General features: G+C 36.4%; 2 protein-coding genes across 2 annotated transcripts in view; one reads left to right on the top strand and one right to left on the bottom strand.

Annotated features, from left to right (window-relative positions):
- Positions 1-21,611, top strand: part of ubac2 (UBA domain containing 2) — a 90,578-nt gene that overhangs the window by 21,082 nt on the left and 47,885 nt on the right. The gene's annotated exons all lie outside the window — the stretch shown is intronic.
- On the bottom strand, positions 12,380-19,947 carry gpr183a (G protein-coupled receptor 183a). Its single transcript, XM_015363511.2, has 2 exons — positions 19,808-19,947; positions 12,380-15,051 (listed from the first exon to the last, which is right to left on the bottom strand). The coding sequence occupies exon 2, from the start codon at positions 15,024-15,026 to the stop codon at positions 13,956-13,958; it is 1,071 nt and encodes a 356-aa protein (XP_015218997.1). The 5' UTR covers positions 15,027-15,051; positions 19,808-19,947; the 3' UTR covers positions 12,380-13,955.

The raw sequence follows: 21,611 nt of genomic DNA, 5'->3' as shown, positions 1-21,611 counted from the left end.
TTATTTGCATTTATTTATATTTTTATGTATACAAAAAGCAGACTTGCCTTGCAAAAATTAATCAGAATGCTTTTAAATGTGAAAAGGCCTTTGACGTACTTGTGCCCCATCTACTGGAAGAAATTGAGTGCTAAACAGTTGAGATGTTGTCTGCTCAAAAATCATTAATGCATTGTGTTTGACTAACGATGTGTTGTCTGATTTGTACTGTAGGATTAAATATTGTATCTGACTTGAACAAAACAGTCCTTCCCAATAAATATCCTTCATAATACTAAGTTATATATATATTTTTTTAAAGGAGATATAAAATAAAAGCATTAATCCCCTAGCTGGTATGTCACAGAAAAAAACATATCCTATTATACATCATGCTTAGCACAAGGGCCTGGATTAAATCTATGGACCACCACTTTTTTATGCACCATATAAATATGTGGTTTCAAAATGCAGATGTAAACAGCTAATGGCAAACAATAAGCTGAAGCAGCATACTGTGATGGTAATATGCCGTCGATTGGAAGATTGAAGGATTAATATAATTGGGCTTTATGCTTTTGATAGCCGAGATTTTTTAATGTGATCAGTGATAAACGCAGATAATGAAATATCTGTTTAAGCAAAAGCAAGGGATACTGGGTGGCTGACCAGTGAATGGACTTTATCGAAGTATGCTAATAAAGATATTTATGGACAATATAAAAGTTGAAGATTCAAAGACATACACTGCTTTTAAAAAGTATTCACCCCCTTCCAGTGATGTCTCATTCTGTTAAATTATGAATAATGTATACACATTTTTAAAGAAAATGGACGTATGGACATATCATGAGGAGGGACATTGAGGAAGTAACAAAGAGGGTAATGGAATTTGAGGTGGAAGGTAACAGGGGAAGAGGCAGGCCTAGAAAGAGATGGATAGATTGTGTGAGAAAAGATATGGAGGTATGTAAAGTGAGTGAGGAAGATGTGCTCGACAGAGACAAGTGGAGAAGAGCAACCAAAGCAGCTGACCCCAGGACAGTCTGGGACTAAGGCTGTGAAAAAGAAAAAGAAGAAGAAGAAGAAGAAGAAGATTTAATCAAAATTCTCAAACTGCACACCATTATGAGTGAAATAATTTAGGAAAATTCTGTAATGAAAAATAAAAAGTCAAAACTAAAATACTATTATCATTATTTGTTACACATGCATAAGTATTCCCAAACCGAGAGATAGCAGAGAAATTAATAACATTTCATTAGAATTATAGTACTGCCCAACTATTACATTTCACATATTATTATTCACTATTATTATAGGTTTTGGCCATGAGTCCATCTTAATCTAGACTCAAAACCTTTCTTTTAAGAAAGGCTTATACTTAATCAGTGTCTGTGTCTGCTCCAGGGTCTAATGACCATGTGTCTTCTTTTCCAACTGCTTGTCTTTCTTATAAGTGCTTATTTTGTAATTTGTTATCCTTTCATCTTTGTTTTAACTTGTTTACACCTATAGTAAAATGCTTTGGGATGTAACTTGCTACATAAGATAAAGTTTATTGATTATTATTTATTCTCCATCTTTCAGGGACAACAAATATACAAAGACTTTTATCAGTCATATGCTCTATCAGTTCTCATCCAATGTGAGTGTTCATGTTATAAGACAAATGTTGTGCCTCACGTGTGATGAAATGACACCCATTTTTCCCCTTTGTAGGAGTAATTGTTTGTAATTGTTTACATTTCAGCACATACAGTACAAGTGTGGTTTGCAATTTGGCCTGTTCCTCTAGTTTTGTCAGTCACTGTGTAGATGGAGCCACATCTTTTTGATCTGTTTGCCTAAGTGATACTTCTTTTATTTCTTGGATCAGCAAAGTCTTTAATATCAGGTACCTTGTGTCAAGCTGTGTAGAAGGCATATAAAGCAGTTTATTTTACACATAGAAATGCCATGCAGTAATAACAGAAGGGTGGAGAGCTTGCAATGTGATAATAACATGTTGTGGTGCCTAGCCCATATCCATGTTTCAGACCCTTTGAAGAACATGTGTACTATGTACCTATGTCTATTCCTCATGTTGTATCCATGTCCACATATGAGACTCCATTCAATGACAAAGCCCAGGTGCAGACTTGCCCTCCTGATCTGGAGAACCCAGCCTGCACTTTGTAGAAGAGTTTTTGCATGCTGAGGCAGTTTGGAGCCCCCTGCTGACCATCGTTTTTAAAAACACATTACAGTATTTCAGTTGTTTTAAAACCAAAAACTATAAACTAGATTTATTGGGTGTTATTTTCACTATAAACTAAAACTGAACACCACCAAAAAGTCAACATTGGTTCACTTGAAATTTGACCAATAGATGACAGATGTATGAAGTTTTCTTTACCTGTGTACCTGTGGGCCAAATATTGTGAATCAATTATTGACTTGGTATTCATTTTAACATTTTCCAGATTTTTCATAATATTACTAAAAGTAATTGTAGTAATTGTTCAGACTGTGAGTGCGATGTAGCTCTTCAGGAGTGATTATTACTGATTTTGGATCGTAAGGCTAAAGTGGGTTTATTGTGGTTCTTATTGAATGTTAAAGATTTATATTTAATGAGTGCTGGCTAATTACCACTATTAATTGTCGCATACATTATATCTTTTTATATATCAGACATCTTTTTTTATACACATTTCTGTTAGTTGAGGCAACAGCTTTTGGAGATTTGTAGTATTTTACTTCAAACTGAAGTCTTTCTGTTCCTTGAAAGTCCAGTTCCCCCGTATAGATTATGTGTTTCTGTAGCAAGTGAGGTTTAGGGGACCATAGCTTTAAGATTGAGTTCTATAGAAAGATAGTTACTTTATTTAATTCTATAGAAAGGCTTTTTGTGGTGAGTGAAAACCATGACAAAGAGCTTAATAAGGACTCATGTTGCACTTGGGCTCGCACATATGCTCTTAATAATAATGTTTAAAGTACAAATTAATATATAAAAACTGAATTGCTAAAACTTAACACACTATACAGTAGCTATATACTGTATGTTCATTTCAAATATACCAATTTCAAAACAAAATAGATATCAATTGTATTTTCATTTATAACCGTGTGGTTCCATACAAACAACTGAGGATGACGTCAGAAGCAAAATTAAAAAAAAAATAATACTGAGTGGAACAATGTACTGCATATAGGAAATGAAGATTCATAGAATGCAGAAGGCAGTCGCTTTGTCACTCTTGCTTTGAATAGAGTGGGAAGAGGGAACCTTTCTAACATGAAAGGCAGCAGAGTGTTGGTTTATGTATCCAGGTGGATTGGGTTAGATACTGTACATTGGGTTAACAACTTGTCCAACACTGTCTGTGTGACAGACTTTTTTAAAGAAGAGAAACTAGTGCAAGAGACAAGATAACCATGGAATAAATATACATAAAAACAGAATCAGAATGCAGCAGTTAATGCATTTTGGACATTGGGTGTACTGTTCTGTGGAAAGCATTTAAGTAGAGGGAGTAATGAATATAGGGCCTTTTGGGTTGGAATGTGTATGGATGCGGTTTTGGCATTTTGAAAGGGATCCGTTGCCAGATTTGGAATGTGTGCACCATTCCACATACTGGCCTTGTAATCTAAGGCAGGGTGGAAAGCTCCAGTTTTTGGGGACGATTGGCCTGAATTTTCTACAGGTGCCTTTCAATTGCAAACTGATTAAGACCCAACAAACCCGGCAATTTAACCTAATTTTAAAATAATGAGTTCAACTGATTAATTAATGAAGACCAGTGGTAGTGATCATCTTCCGGGAGCAAAGCCTGCAAACCCCTGTTCTAAGGCGTACATTTTACATTGCTGATTAAACTTCACAACTGTTTAACAACAAAATTTTGAAGTCTGTTTCATTCATTTGTATGAATAGGTAGGTGGCATTGTGTAGCAGGTAACCTTTGGACACATGACTGGCAGACAGTGGGTTCCAGTCCTTGCTGTGGTCACTGCTTGTGTACCTTATGTCAGGTACCCCAGTTGCTGCAGTTTACCTAGTATTATAAGTGAGTACCAAAATTGCCTGGGGTAATCCATGTAATTGACTGATGTCCTATTCCAGGTTGGGGTCATCTGCTCTCTATTCCATTTAAAGCTGCAGAAACCAGGATGTGTGACACTATGGCTCGGATATGGACTTTACCTTTCTTCATGCGTTAAAGAAGGTAGCAGAGGCAAAATGCAAAGAAAGACATTTATTTATTTATTTTTATGCTGCCATGTGTATTCAAAATCTATAAAAGTATGTCTCTCTCTTATTTAAACTAAGTAAAGTTGTAGTTTCAGAATTAAAACCATTTAATGAAGAGAAACCATTGATAGCTCATTAATTTGACATTCTTTTAAACTGATAACCCCTCCACCCTTCAGCAAGACCCAAGATGCAGTCATGTATACAGTCAGATTTAAAACATATACCTTTCAAAAAAGGGGTTTACTCAAGGCAGAGAGAAGTGCAAAAAAATCTCAAACGTAAACCCAGACATCACTGAGAGAGCATTCATGTCCCATAGCAAGTCAGAATCTGGGATCTCAGTTCTGACAGAAACCTAGAACCTGAGCTGATTAGAGAATTCAGCAGGAGATTCAGAGCTGTGGAGAGCTCCTTGTCTTAAAATACATTTTGGGTAAATCTTTAATGATTCTAAACTGTAATTATATACTAGTCTATGTATAAAACAAACATCTTCCTGTTACAATCCTGATGTCTTCAAAGGGGCCAAATTCAGACTTTCATTCTGACAGATCTGCACTTCAGAAGCAGAATTGCTAAAAAACTGAAATGAGAAAATCTAAATTAAGCCTAGTAGACAGTTACAGGGGATTTTTATGATACTGATATTAGCTGTCAGTAACCTATCACCTACGTTTTTTTTTATTGCTTTGGTCTGTATGAAAAAAGTAGTCCAAAAGTTATAGATAGATGGCAGTATAACCCTGCTGGAATTGAGGTAATGTAATAGTAGACTATTCACTCACTTTGCTCCTGAAGAAGGCTCAGTAGCCAAACATTGGGTTGTTTTCTGTCGACAATGTGAAATTAACCCCTGCTTGTTTCTTTGGAGCCTGTGTGCTGACACAGCTCCTTACTTAAATATAATAGATTATATAAGGAGAGGTATTAGAATACAAGAAACAAGGTTTGAAACATATGCTGTAGCATTTATTGTGTTTTAATGCCTCTCAGTATATATGTCACATTAATAGCTTTAATGCACTATACACACATACATTTTCGCGGTGTGGTGACCCTAGGGGTGGAGCGGATCTGTGCCTGTGGCTGGAAGGTTGACGGTTCGTATTCCGCAGCCGGCAGAGGAGTCCTACTCCGTTAGGCCCCTGAGCAAGGTACTTAACCCCAACTGCTCCAGGGGTGTCGTATAAATGGCTGACCCTGCGCTCTGACCCCAAGCTTCTCTCCCTGTCTGTGTGTCTCATTGAGAGCAAATTCCGGGTATGCGAAAAGACAAATTCCTAATACAAGAAATTGTACAGGATATGGCCAATAAAGTGATCTTATCTTGTCTTATCTACTATCTGAAAACATGAGAAAAGAGAAAATAACTGATAGCTCAAAAATGTTATAAAGAGGTTTGTTGCAGTATGAGTCTAACTTAAATTTACTTTAAAATAAAAAAAAACTCTTTTAAACCATTTTTGTGACATATTCATTTATTTGATTTTAATGTGTGCTTATGGGAAATCTTAAAATAATTGGGTTATTATTATTATGGATTATTATTCCCACGAGTAATTATTCATTTCAGGTTCCTCTGAAGGAAGAGTTTTTTTAAGAGTAGTGTTTGAGCAGTGCTCTTCTGTATTTGTTTGACAAGCTTAAGAATTGCTATATTTCAAATCACACCATGCGTTGGGAGCATGCAGTAGAATAAATAAAAGTCTTTGTCTAATGTCCAAGTGATTTACTTTTAAGAGGTTAGAGTGGGGAACTGTGACAACCTGTGACCTGCAAAGTAAAAAGTGAAAGAAAAGTGACCTGAGGTGGAGTCCTGTAACCCCTCTGTTTGGGGTTAGCTGTTATATAGCATCAGAAATCCCAATTCGACCTTATGCCCAATATCCAAAAACCTGACAGCACTGCCTGAAACTGCCCAACTGTTAACATCTCTACCTTGCTTGACAGCTCCATGAGGCCACTTGTTGAAGGTCTCTCTTCTTGTGTCAAGCCTAGTTACCACGTTCTCAGGCTTTTTGACTGCTGTCAGTTTCGGAATCCAAAATGCTTCGTTTTCACCAAAAACACTGCATCTCAGTTCCTCATCTTTCCTCATGCAGATGGTCTCACAGCTCTCAGACTTGCATTCAGCAAAGGGGCCCCCTCAACTCACACCCTTATCGAAATAGATTAATTGTTTCTCTTCCTGAAATCATTTTCTTTCAACAGTCTTTTGTACTGCCAGGTCATCAGTGTTGCCAAGGGTACCAAGATGAGATCTGACTCTGTTAACCCCTTTGTCTGATGTTTTGTTTTCCTGATTTTTTAGGATGGGATTTACTTATTTAACATAATACTACTTTTAAGCAGAGAAATGCTGTTCTTAAGATACCTTGATTAGATTTCCTGGTAAGTAGAAAAATAAATAAAATGTTAAATGAGAGAAAAAATAATTTCAAGTCCTCTTGTGGCTCTGAATGTTATATTTATGTTGTTAAACCAGGTTTTTCTAGGTTACAGCCCATAATGAGAGACCTGTTTTAGCAGGGGGATCCACAGGGAGTGGAGGATTTGCATACAGGTCTCTGGGGTGGAGGTGAGGAGGGACAAGGTCAGCAGGTGCTTGATTTGTCTTTGTTCACTGTTACTATCTGTGCGTTCATCGCACGACTCAGTCTTCCAGGGATCAGGATCAGCAGATGGACAGAGTCCATTGGTCACTGAGCAGCAGCAGAGAAGAGAGTCTGGTTAGGCAGTTAGACCAGAGGGTCACGCAGCCACCTTCAGTCTTCTTTGCATTTTACCAATAAGCTAGAACTGACATCTGCTTCAATTCAGATGGGAGGAAAACACTGTTTTGTTATTTTAAAAATGTATTTAAAAAGTATTATTATAGACATTTGTTTTTTGTCTGTTTATTTAAGTTGTGGTTGGTTTATTCTCTTTTCCTCATGAATTGACTTTTCTTAAGTGTGTTAGTACTGCATATAAGAGTTCAAGTTCATAGCTTGCTTAACTATTGCCTCTGTTCCTTGACAAGAAATTGAGAAATCATATGTGAATGGTTGTTTTTTGTTGCCCAACTCTCAGTTGCAAAAGTGCATATTTGCTTATAGTACCTTTATGAAAACCCTAAATATATAGTAGCCTAAAAATATTTTAAGTGTGCTTTTGTTTTTGTTGCTGAAAAGTGTTACTTAATTTTTTTTTCTCAGAATGTACTGATCATTAATATAATTATTCCCATAAAAAAATATTTTCACCTGTTTTTGGTATTGAGCATGAAATAAATGCAGCACGAAGACTGCTAGGAAAGTGGTTGTATGACAGACTTAAAAAGGTTACTTGGAATTCCCCACCTCCTCAAAAAGAGTCAATAAACCCTTTAATGCGAATTATATGATAAAGATGTAGTTGACTGGAAATACGATATAATGTTTTTTTTTCCCTTTTTAAAGGTTGCTTAGTTAGTAGTTCTTTAGTTTGGCATTTAAAGGGGAGGCTTACTTTGACGTTGTATTAATCACAAAGGCAAAACTGTGGTTCCAAACAGGAAGCAGAAAAATATATAGAAAAAAGAATGTGATTAAACTTGATAAAAAATGTTTTATGGGACAACAACAGCTCTTTCAGTTTGTTCTTCTATATTACTGTGAATTTTGAGAAAAGTAGCACAAGTGCTCAGGGACATAATGAGCCTCAACAGATGAAGCAATTCCTTGTAATATATTATCATCTATAGTACATACTGGTGCTCATTGAAAACACAATAGTCTTTTTACATCAATAGCTTATTAGGCAAATATGTTATTTGTATCTTAATAGTGAGCAGTTTTGTTCCTTGGGATAGCAAAATACTGAGCTCAAGTCATGTGATATCATAAAAAATGCCAGACTTCATGTTTATTTAGGTATAATTGCTTAAACTAATTGAACTGATTGAGGGATTGTAAAATACCCATTAAAATTCTGAAAATTCTGACCATGTCCTGATTGAGTAAAGAGAATTGCTAGTTTGCTATCCTCATGATTGAAAGTGGGATGTCTGTAGGAGAAGCTGCCCAGAGTGCATGCTGCTCTACTTCAACAATCGGTGTATTAGTCCATAGAAACCAGGAGTCTGACACTGTAAGGGATGAATCACTTCTTGGAAGGCAGAAGGTAATCTTGCTGGCCAAGAAAAAATCCAAGAAGAATGACCTGCGCATCAGCAAATATTTGGAAGCCATTCAGTGTTAATGTTGACAGCTGAGGGACAAAATCACCATCTCTGAGGGCCAAAGAACTTCTCTGATGTGTGTCAGAGAGAGAGGTGAAAAGTGAAAGGTGGTTGCAGTGTTTTGGTGTATTCACCAATGAATACCATTTTGCTCTTGACAGACCTGATGGAAGTTAACTTGTGTGTCTGTTGAATTTTGTGTTATTCAAACCTGTTTCTCAAGTGGTAGAAGGTTGATGATATGAGAACACAATTGTTACCAATTGAGGACAGCCGCTTAGAAATACTTTGATGAACTTCTTGACAGTCCTTTACATTCATACAGCCATTCCTGAAGTGAAGAAGAACATATTGTTTTTGACAGGACCAGCTATTTCTCCTAATCTAATTCCAGTAGAATATCTGTGAGTGAATCCAACTCCAATTCTGTCAATAAGAAAAAGCCTTGACCATCCAGTATTCCATAGTTGCATTGGACAAAATGATGGAATATCCCGCAGTGATTTTTCCAGAGGCTGATCAGGTCTGTGTGTCAATGTAACCAGGATTTTGTCAATGCTCAATTAACTAATGCCTGGCTGATACTTTGTAACAATTTAATTTTGACATTGCTTCAAATTTTTCAGAACATTACATGACTCTGTGATCTTTTTTTACATTTTTGAGATTTTGTTTCTTATCCGTGTTTAAAATATTTGATTAAATTAATTGCACCTAATACACAAAAGAGCCTCAACAGGGTCTAATCTAGGAAATCCATCTTTCTGATACGTACAGTGATTTGCTGATGTAACCCACTTGCAACATTATCATATTTTGATGCTACTTGAACATACTTCACAAGGCTTTCAAATTGGCCATTATATGTAAAATCAGCACAGACAACTCCAAGTTGTTGTAAAAATATATGTGTAAAATGAACACAAAAACAGATTATTTTCAGTTGCAAAACTTTTCAATTTCCATTGTTTCTGTAGTCCAAAAGTAACTCAGATACATGATGAATTGTGTGAATGTTTGCAAAATTGGTGAAATTATTTCTGTCTTTGTCACTGTCCCAGCTCAGTCTTGTCCTTTATTAAGAAGTGGGGGATTCATCATACCTAGATTAGGTAACCCTTCTAAACTGAGCAACAGCCAGTCAGAAAACTGTTTTTAAAATTTCACACTAAAGGATATCATAAAGGATATTCAAAGTTCTATGTCTGCAGTTGGAGTCAATGTTCACACATCAACAATATGACAGTCCTCAACCAAAGCTGATGTGTATGACTAAGTGCCAATGAAAACAATTCTGAAAAAAGACTCATTTTAAATCTCATAAGCAATATACTGCACAGGGGGCAGAAGGTTTTGTGGACAGATGAGATATAACTTGAACCTTTTGGTCTAAATGCAAACCCTTACATCTGGCAACACTGTCACCAGCTGTCAAAAAATAGTGGTGGCAGTATCATGCTCAATGGAAATATTTCTGAACAATTTGGGACTTGGAAACTTGTCAGGATTGAGGGGTAGATGGATGATGCAAAATGTTGGCAAATCCTAGAGGAAAAATTGCTTGCGTCTACCAAGTATTTAAAACTACTGTATGTTCATAATTCACATTTAGCAGCATAATGAACAGAAGCATGAGACCAAAGACTGAACTTTAAATCTAATAGAAAATTGATGGCAAGATTTGAAGGTTGCAGTCCATTAATGATCCCCAAAGAATTGAGGATAGTACTTCTACTTGAGGATACCCATTCTACTAGGAAGAATGAACAAAAATCACACCATACCATTATGCTAAGCTTGTATATCCACTTAATTGTACCCAGGCAGACCCTGCTTTCAAGCAATTCACCTCTTTAATGGAAGTAAAACCTGAGAGAAAATCAATTTAAAATAAGTTATTGTTTAGGCTTTGAGAACACGGAGCAACAGTTAGAAATGAGAGGAGGCCATTTGGCTGGTCCAGTAATTGGTAGTATAAAAGTTTTATGTTTTTGTGCAAGGTTATTGTTGATTATTCATCCTAAAGGCCATGAGAAGTGGTGGTGTGGTTAACTTAAATATCAGAAGCGTTTACCACACCATTGGGGACAGTGATAAGGAGGTCCAACGGGTAGTGTTAAAGTTACGTTTTGTCTCTTAAACGTACAGTTACTGTCTCTAAATAAACCAGACTTAGGCTCCAGACAGCTCTGTAATTATTGGCCAATAGCTAGTGTGTTTTTTATTAATTTAATCTAAATTACCATTAAGTTCTGCAATGAACTGTTTCTGTTCAGTTACAACCTCACTTATCTGCCAATAAGACTAGCTGCTAATGAGCCATTTCAGTCTGAATTCAAATTGATGCATAGTGCTGAAGTAGCCCTTATTGGGGATACTAGTGATTTGTTGATGAGTACTGTCTTTTTATCTATTCTTGTCCTGCTGGGCCTCAAATCTGCATTTAACACTGTTGATTAGACCATCTTGCTGATTAGATTAAAGGGAATTCTTGGTATTATTGGATCTGTGAAGTCCAGTTTGTCAGGTTAAAATCTTAGAGGAAATACTTTTTTTAAAATTGGGTTTTAAAATTAGGTTCGTCTTTGACAAAATTGGTTACTTCTGGCATTCTACAGGTCTCTCTTCTTGTACCTGTTAAATATCTTTGATTATTTGAAGACATTTCTATGCTATTTATTAACGTATGGTTCCACAGCACATTATTTTAATCAAGCACTGTATCTGTACCAGTCTGATGCAGACAACCTGATGCATGCTTTTGTCATTTTTGTTAGAGTTCATTGGTGTGAACTCTTTTTCGCAAGTTGTAGTATGTTCAAAAGACAGACGATTGCATCATAACTCAAACTAAAATGCATGACTACCTACAGTATGTATCTCCTCTTTTAGCTTCCTCATTTCAGAATAAAGATCAAAATGCTGTTGAGATCAATTGAGATCTAATTTTAAGATAAATGAGACATATTTCAAAGACAAAACATTCCCTTTGTATCAGTCTTATAAACAGTTAATTAAAACAAAGCCAAATTAAAATTGAATGGCCAATTCAAGTACTGTAGTGATGTTTTTTTTTAATTGAAACTTTTAATCTCTTTTTCAATTTAGGAGCACTTATTTTTAATCTTGTTGATAAACAACACTGTGAGCCCCATAGTACTTATAGTTGAGTTAGCACCAACTGGAGCAGTGACGTGGCCATAGCTGAGAAGGCTGCAAACTTGGGCAGCAATAGGAAACACTGTTATGTTGAACGTCAAGGACGTGCCTGCACTCTTGAGCTCCCTCCCAATGCTTTTGGACACCTGACTGTGTCCCATCCACAGATTGCTAATGTAATAGACTAGACTCGGATTGATGACGTCGGGACTTTGGGGCTCAATTAAAGAACAGGTTTACGTTTTGGGCCTCTTGAGAACTCCCACCTTTATTTAAATAAAAAATTTAATCATGCAAAGTGTGAAATGTGCAAACAGAGCACGGAAATTTTACCTCTTCACTTACTGAGCAGGATGTGAAAGATCACTATTGTGTATATCACTTACTGTACGTATATATACTGTATCACTCATAAAATTGATAATGAATATTGTACTTAAATATTGTAAGCAGTCTGTTCATTTTTCTCCAGTCAAGCACCTACAGATTCACACAGCAGAGAAACAAGTCTGTTTGGCCCCAACTGACTAACGTAAATGAGGTTGTGACCTTAATTGTTAGTTTGAACACCACCCTTTTATAACGTACCACGTGTTCAGCATGCTATCATTTTCAGTGTTTCTTGGAAGTAAATTAGCGGTGACCAAAAACAGGATGTAATACAAACTTTCAAAAATGCAAAAAAGTGTGAACAATTTCATACACCATCCATCTGCCCCTTTAAGAGTAAGAATTAAGAGTAAGAATACATGAAACCACACTTTGATAGAAACATTCTAAAGAAAAGAAGAAAATACTCCATATGTTGATTTAATCAAATTATTCTAGAAATATAATCACAAAATTGATATATGTACATAGATATCTACAATATATACACAAAAAAACATATGCAATAGAAAGAGGGCTCCTGAAATAGTGATGCTAAATACTATGTGTCATCTCAGTTTTGACACTTGTATTTTAGTTCATTGTATTAAATACAAATGCAGAACAGTACAGTGCTTCCTTGACTGAAAACACATTAAATTTAAAATTATTCTTTTTTTACAGGATAAGATTTATGTGTAAAATACAGTAGCTCCTACCTACTGCTAGTGTGGACAATTGCTATTTGATATAATTTTCCTGTATTCTAAACTCTGAATAGAATGTAAATGTCACTTTCTTTCACTAATTTGAGTTCCATGAATGTGTTGGCACCCAAGATGATTTTTTTTTCACTTAAATCTCCTGGATATAGAATTTACTGTCCTGCGTTCAGTACTGTTCAAAAGATGCACTAGCTCTTGAGAACACCCTGAATGGAGACTTCAGTGGTCGCAGTTCCATGCTAATGCATTAAAGACTGAGAACAGTCCGCCAGTACTTAACCATTCGCTTCCCAATTTACTCAACTATTGAAAACTACTCTCTATAATGAAACCTCACTGACACACATTTCAGAAGTGAACGGATTTGAGAACAAAAGGAGCATTACAGGAGTTTTAAGGGATATAGATTGGGAAGCTTTTAAGCATTTTAGAATGAAATATGTGTTATTGAGGTATCAGTACTTCATAATGCCATACATAACTTAATATGGTGTGTTACACCTTTAGATAAATTGGAAAGCCTATAAACATTTTAAAAGTGAGATACACTGTACCTTTTAGTTTGGTTTACATAATGAGTATTCATTATGTATATACAGTATATTTGAGTTTTAAGTAAAAGCCATGTTGTATTTAACTCTCACCACTAGCATGGGATTACACAGTCTCATGTGTTGTTGAGTGACTAGGGGAAAATATACAAAAAAACACAGAAGGGAGATTTTATCTCAGATCTTCTGCATTGAGAAATGCTTTTCTGTTAATCTTGTCAGAACTCAAACTGTTCATGGGAACAGTATAGTGAGACCATTTTAGATTGATTGATATAGTTTGAAGGGTCAGAGAAAGCTTGTTGTCTTTTAGAACTGCAAGGGAAACTGAACTGGAAGTTGCCACCCCCTTATTTTACACAGTGCTCAGCTAAGCTTGATATGTGTACGTAAAGGCAACAAGTTAGGATTCTTCAATCTATTTGACCTATCCATGCATTTGTTAGTTTATATACACTCTGTGGTCAAACTGCACAGTTATATTCTCTAGCTGCTTCAATACTTAAGATGAATGCAAAAAAACAGACTCTATGGAGTTGTGAATAGTTACAGGATACAGGTGTTCTTCAGAAAAGTAACAATGTTCCTCCTCTGTGCGTCAGATGGAATTTTGTTTTGCAGTGTGTAAGGATGGCATGTTTCCATTGGTTGAGCTGCACATCCTTACAGTGCCAATTCTATAGTCAGTACTTCCCAAGTAAAGATTGTTTGGTGAACCAGTGTGCTCATTGCTTGTTTTTGGTACTGTTTAATGGAATTGAAGCTTTGTTGCCCTCAATGACGTCTCTGGAAGAGCCATCAGGAGAGGTCTTGACCACACTGGAGAACGACACGCTGACTTGCCGCTTCATCATCTTCATGATCTTTCTTTTATAGCCTTTGCATGCAAAGAAGTAAATGAAAGGATCCATGCAACTGTTAAAATTCATCAGGCACACGGTGGCATGCAGGGATACCTGAAATCGGTACAGCTCTTTACAGTCTGGCGTGTACATAAGTTTCCGGATCATGTACTGCAGAAGATCAATGTGATAGGGGCTGAAGCAAACGACAAAAACCAGGATAACAAAGAAGATGACACTGATGGCTTTTTTATTCCTTCCAGATTTGTCTGTGAATTGGTTTTGCTTGGCAGCGAAATGCAGTTTCCAGCATAATCCAGAATAGCAAACCAATATTGTGACGACAGGGATAAAGTATCCGAGGAACACAGCGCCTATAAGCATGAAAGGCAGGTTGGGAATGTTTTCAAAGTTTGGGTATTCCATGCAGGTGATGTGGCCAGCTGCCTCCTTACGTGTCATCGGCATCGTGAGCAAGGGTAGTGTCTGAGCCAGCACTATCAGCCACACTATGACACAGATGTATTTGACGTTTTGAACTTTTCGTAACCGGCTGTAGCGAAGTGGCAGGACTACGGCAATGAACCGGTCAACGCTGAGGCAGGTCATGAAATTGACCCCAGCATAGGTGTTGATGTAAAAGATAAGAGTGATGGCTTTACATAGCCCCTCTCCCAGTGACCAGTGAAAGCCCTTGGCATAGTAGTATATGCGCAGTGGTAAGGACAAGGTAAACAGGATGTCTGAGATGACGAGGTTGGTGGAGTACAGGGTTGTAGAGTTCATTTTCTTCAGGTTTGGCCGGATGACGTGCAGAGCCAGTGCATTGCCGAGCAGTCCCACTATGAAAACGATGGAATAGTGCAGGGGCATGAGAATCTTTGCGGTGTCTCTATGGTCGTACAAGTTTGTACATGTGTCATTGCTCCCGTTGCTGCTCAAGGGCTGCGCCATGTTTCACACTTGCAGGATCTTATACCTGCGGAAGAAAAAAAAAATGAATCATACAACCTGATATGCCTTGTGAGTGGGCAAATGACTCGTTAAATTCATTGAGGAGGGGGGAAATTACAAACATTTTGACAGCAGAGAAAGTAAAGGGCATAGCCTTCCTGGGAAACATTTATTTATCGTAGTCAAAACACTGCTGGCAGTGTCTCTGATGAAATAAGAAGAGTGTATGATCAGTAGAATCCATGACAACCTGTTGTAAATATTAAGAATATGTCATATAAGATTGATCTTGACTCACATAATCCTTTAAGGTGGAGTACAGGAAGGAGAAAAGGTTAAATCACTGAACAATTGATTGGACTTTATGAATCATTATTTGTTTTGCAATAACCACTCCATTCTTGTTTTCAAAGCATACCACATTAGTATATCTTTGCAAGGAAATGATATCTCATGTATATTCACCACAGAACCTAGTTGTGTAATTGAGAATCTTAATGTCAAATAGGGAAAATTCATGTTTTCTGTTCCGTTTTTTTTAATGAGTGATGGTGGACAAGAAGAGTTGTGAGATGGGTCAGTAATGAAGTGCCAAATTGCTATTATTCAACTATTATAAGGAAATCTTATCAGTTGAATTCCTCTTTTATCAATTTAAAGCTATTACCGTTTAACCAATCTTTAAAAAATAAAAAAAAGGATTTCCTACTTGTACAAATTGATTTAAGAGTCTGTGTTCTTATACATGTTCTTATTTCTGAAATCTAATGTTGGTTGATTCTTAATAAAGCCATGAACACAGTGATGTAACGTGGGTTGAAAGAACTGCCTATTACATCACTGCCCCTGATTCACATTTACAACTCTTGCCACCAACCGGTTATCAATATGAAGTCCCCTACCATACTGATAGTACCAGAATATTGTTTGGTCTTTTGGGTTTCATGTAGACTATGTTTTATAGTGTGTGTGCTTACGAAGGATGTCCTATAAAATTCCATTAATTGCTACAGTGTGACCAAAGAATGAAGAAAGCTTTTCTTTCCCTCTTCAAAATGTAGTACTACACAGTTCTTTCCACAGTTGCTTCTTTTCAAGCAGTTTGGAACTCTTGGCTGTGACACATTTTGAGCTGTTGCTGATTATGTTGTTGAATACCACAATCTCTCTTTTTTCATGTCACTATACCTTGTTGGACCCAATCTCCTCTGTACCCAAAAATAAATTTTAAAGGAACACATTGACATATAAGAATGAAGGTCGAGAACAACTAGTAAATCATACTGGAATGAAGCCAGTAGGCATGTTTTTTGTCTTCTTCAGGGCAGAATAACAGTAAGCTGCCTTGAAAAGGCCTTTAATGACCATTTATTTTCTTTTAGAAAAAAAGGTGCTACTCAGTTTTGATAACACCAGTGTAAAAAAGTGTTCCTTCTTCTGCACAAGTCCTACGTTTCTGTCAAACTATAGCAATTTTACAGAGCTGCACATTGAGAGTGGAACAGGTCATACAGTGGGTATAGAAAGTCACCACCTTCTTTCAAAAATTGTACCTTTTGTTATGACACTGAAAATAAAAACAAATTAAATTAGGCTTGTTCCATTTTTATTTACACACAGTAGGCCACATTAGCCATGTGAAAATAAAATTCTAAAACATTCTGAAAATTAATTAATATTACAACAGTAAAATGCCTTATTTGGATAAGTGAACACCCCCATTACAATTGCATTTGTAAGCTTGTTTAGGTATAACCAATTACCTTACAGATTACACAACAAACTAATTGGCTCCCACCTGTGATCAGTTGTGGTGATTTTGATTAGTTGAGAATAACAGCAGCTGTTTCTAGAGGATTCCACTGCTTGTAAGTGCATTTCAAAGCAAGGAATCCACTATGGGCTGAAAGGTTCTTTCAAAAGAACTTCAAGATAAAGGTGTGGAAAGGCACAAATCAGAGGATGGGTGTAAAAAGATTTCAAAGGCTTTAAGTATCCCGTGGAGCACAGTCAAGACCAGCATTAAGAAGTGGAAGATATATGGCACCACCCAGACCTTGCCTAGATCAAGCCAGCCCTCCAAACTGGATGATCGAGGAGGAAGGAGACTGATCAGAGAGGCTACCAAGAGGCCAATGGCAACTTTAAAGGAGCTACAGGACTTTATGGCCTTTAATTGTGTGCATGTGACAACAATATCACAAGCGCTCCACAAATCTGGCCTGTATGGGAGGGTGGCAAGAAAAAAGCCACTTCTTAAAAAAAGTTGCATCAAGTCTCATTTGTGTTTTGCTTAAAAGTACCTTAAAGATTCTGTGGCCAAGTGGCAAAGGGTGCTGTGGTCAGATGAGACTGAAATCAAACATTTTGGTCAGTATGTAAAACGGTAGGTCTGGCGAAAACCCAATACATCTTATCATCCAGAGAACATCACTCCTACAGTAAAGCACGGTGGTGGCAGCATCCTGTTGTGGAGGTGTTTCTCTTCAGCTGGGACTGGGGCACTTTTCAGGATAGAAGGGAAGATGGATGGTGCAAAATACAGGTGAATTCTTGAAAAAAACCTGCAGCCCTCAGCCAGAAAGTTTAAAATGGGAAAAAATGGGGTTCACCTTTCAACATGACAATGACCCAAAGCACACCGTCAAAGCAACCATACAGTGGCTGAAGGACAGGAAGGTGAATGTCCTTGAGTGGCCTAGTCAGAGCTCCGACCTAAATCCCATCAAAAATCTTTGAAATGACTTGAAGGGGGCATTCCATCAACGGTCACCAAGCAGTTTGACTGAGCTTGAACAATTCTGTAAGGAGGAATGGGCAAATATTCTTTCCTCTAGGTGTGCAAAGTTGGTAGAGATGTATCCAAACAGACTCAAGACTGTAATTCAAGCAAAAGGTGCTTCCACCAAGTATTAACTCAGGGGGGTGTTCTCTTATCCAACCCCGTTTTTGTTTCAGAAATTTTGCTTTCTTTTTTCACTTGAATGTTGCAAGGTACAATTTGTAAGTAAAACTGGAAAAAGTCTTCTTTTTGGTCTTTAAGGCAACAAAAGGTGAACATTTTGAAGGGGGGTGGTGACTCTCTATACCCACTGTAATACTGAGTTCTTCCCCTGTGAAACTCAGTAGAATATGAAACGGAGCAAATTATTTCATATTTGGACTCCATCGCCACATGCTTTGTGCATGTTCTAAATAGGAATTTTGAGATTATATATTAATAGAACTTGTAGGTGTCCTGATGTTCAGGCCTTTGGTGGTCTAGGTGACCTAATTTGTATGAAAGAAAAAAGCAGACTAGGAAAAAGATGTACACTCTGATATAATAATCTCTTTGATGATATCGGCATTGACCCTGTTTAAGCCATCTACACTGCATCTTATACTCTATTTCCATTTGATAAATCCAATTAAAGCTCTATGAATGTCTAAGTAAATTAAACCAAATTAAAACTTTAACTGGCTGATACCCAATAACATAAAAATAGCAACAAGTAACATTTTTTGAGTAGTAAGTTGTTTTTTTCTGATTGTGATGTGATAGGAGTAGTTTGTGGAGGCTTTAACACGAGCATTATTTCCACTCTGTAGACTTCTGGCAGCTGACGTCAAAGGTTCTCCAATTTGATAACAAATAATTATTTTGAGAGAGTCTGAAGCAATACCAAGTGTACTTTTGTAAGCTTTAGAAAATGTTGTAGAAGCCTGTCACAGATATTGACTGGAAAGTTGTTTTTGATGATGTTTAGTTTTCAAATCTAAAAACTGTAGCATTTTAATTTTTTGAATACATAAGCCTTAAGTAGAAAATGAAAATACACATTATTTTTAAAAAATCAAATTCATACAGTAGTTTTGCGGATGCTATGTTAAAGCAATAATGCCATAACAATTTCCAGTTAGAATGACACTGTTAGACATAACCTTTTTCAGCTTAAATTCTACAACAGGGCTCAGACCCAAAGGAATTGATCTCTTTAGTGATATTGGTGTGCTTTTAATGATTTGTTCAGTTTGTTCTATGTTTAGATGAAAATCAGTGGAAGTTGAAATATGTGTGAAGGAAGCCAAAGTACAGAGAACATTCTAACTAAGTTCAGTGGATGAGAGATGCTGCATCAGGCAACACCCTCACAGTTGAAGTGAGATTCTGAAGTCACAGACACTGCCTCAGTTTTATGATTCCGCAAAATAATTAGCCAGTTAACACAAGGCAGAGCTTTTACTCATCCTTTTCTCTTAAAATACATTATTAATCAAGCACTTAATTGTTATACAGTTTAATTATTGTACAGAGTGACATTACTGAGGTCAGATAAAAAGGTGTGGAATGTTGTCCATTATGGCTTAAATAAATACTGAAATCTAAAACAAAGATGCCATAATAAACATTTATCATAACATTTAAACATCTACACCCTGCACAGATTTTTCCCCTTTTCTGCAAAGTTTTCTTTTAGACTTAATTAGCATTTTTTTGCAGTTTAACACGTTTTATGAGTATTTAACTTTATAGTACAAATAATAAAATTCACTAGAAAAATGCTGTCTTCCACAAATATAACGTTTATCTGTTTTTAATTCAGCTTTTGCTATCAGAGTTCAATCTTGCAGTATAGTTCTGCAAGATTTGATTATAGTAATGATCAGTTATGCAATATATATATACTAATAGACAATCCTGCCGTTAATCTTTTGTATTTCATTAGCACACTGTATTTTGAAAGCACACTATTTTCTGTAATACAAAGAGGTGAGTAAGTGTTTTTGGAAGTACTTACACAATAGCTGGCTGTTATTCTTCAGTATCACTTGAGATTGTGTTTTATTATCAGTGTCCTCCTTTGCATAGTCCAGTAAAGAATGTTAATGCTTTCTCAAGGCTCAGCGACAGAGCACGTTTCTTCTGAAGGAGGTGACTTTGAAAAGAGAAGTGATTCCTCTTCTTATGGTGTCACCATGGTAACTCATGGTAATTCATATCATTTCCTGTGGTGTGGATCCAGCCCTAAAGATATTTTTTTTGTTTGTCATTTATCTTGTTAGGAAGTCACAATATCTCTCCCTAGAAGCATTTATTTTTACCTTTTTACTAGTGTTTTAACCTGGTGAAAAGTAAGGGAAAATATTAATATCCTTCATTGGATTTTAAGATCAGAATATGAACTTATTTTGCCAATATGTTTTTTTTTTATTTTTGTTTGAACTGCAAGGCTGTCAGTCTCATTTTCCAGGGTAATTTGGAAAGGGTGTAAAGATGAAGCAATAATTAAAACTATTTTTTAAAAGCTATGTAATTTGAATTTCAAACCGTGCAAATTTGATGAAGCCAAGGTGTAACAGAAATTGCAGTTGGACACCATTTGGCTTTAGCTCAAGAAATTTAACTTTGAGTGGCATAAGTTAAAAAATATTCTGTGTTTTATCTGCTTTGTAGAGATAAGTTAATTTTTCTCTCCAGTACATACAAGATGTATTAAATACTCAATCAACTAAAACTTAGGTCAGACGGCTTTATGAAACAGGTGTAGGAGAGAAATCTTGCACAGGCAACGATGAGCATCCAGCTACTGAAACTATTGGCCACAGTCGTTTATACTGCTGTAGTCTCACTTTCACACATTCAAACTGTTTTTTGGGGTTTTGTGTTCTAAAATAGTTCAGTGATGTAGTTAAAGGGGATTTTGGAAGAAAACAAATCCATGTTTCTACTTAAAAGTAGATGAAGAATGAACAAGGAATAAGGAAGAGTTTGTTTCTCTCTGAAGCCTGGGATTCTAGAGAAATTTTCAAAATAATGGTCATGGTTTTCCCCTTGAGTAGACTACAGGAAAACTGTACATTCCACAGAATGTCATGAAGATAACATTTAATTTACCTTTTGCTCAGAGAGAAAGTTAAGAATTAAGTAACTTCTTTAGATGATCTCTTTCCACATAAATTCAGGGAAGCAAATTGTTTTTGGAAAAACTAGCTCCTCTGTATTAACACAATAGTTTTATGTCCAATTCAGGACATCATGGATAATCTTCATGTTCTTTAACTTCTCAGAAAATGTACTTCATGTATTATACATGGGTTGGGTCTGGAATAATGCTAATTATCCATTTACAGCAATAAACAATAAATCACTTATGTCTAAGATGTTTCAAAAGACACTAGTACACTCCTAAACAATTGGAGAAGATGAAGGCATGTACTGCTCTGTCTGGTCAGGGTGAGCTCTCTCTGTCTCTCTTGGTTTCTTCCTCCTCCTGACACCTTTGGGTCTCAGAGTGATGGGTTCCTTCCTAGATCCTCATGCTCTGTCTGGTTTGCTCATGAGCCTTAATCTCTCAGGAGTTGATATTTATGTTACATTTCATGAAGGTTTTACTATCCATAACTTATACAGTATACATGTTTTGTATGCATATCATACAGTTCCATGTGGCTGAAGTCACTCTTGTTAGTATCAGCCACCACTTCGTGTTGTCCTAGCCAGAATATTACAGAAGTCAAATGGATCAAACACTTGATATTATCACTTTGATTATTGCCATGTGCTGTACAGGTCACTCAGCCATATAATCGATTATTCTCCCC

Source organism: Lepisosteus oculatus, chromosome 15 (assembly GCF_040954835.1).
Source record: "Lepisosteus oculatus isolate fLepOcu1 chromosome 15, fLepOcu1.hap2, whole genome shotgun sequence".
NCBI lineage: Eukaryota > Metazoa > Chordata > Actinopteri > Semionotiformes > Lepisosteidae > Lepisosteus > Lepisosteus oculatus.
The sequence above is the reverse complement of the archived record's forward strand: the minus strand, read 5'-3'. Positions and strand labels throughout refer to the sequence as shown.

Excerpts from the sequence above, each read along its gene's own strand:
- gpr183a (XM_015363511.2), bottom strand. The coding sequence starts at position 15,026 with ATGGCGCAGCCCTTGAGCAGCAACGGGAGCAATGACACATGTACAAAC.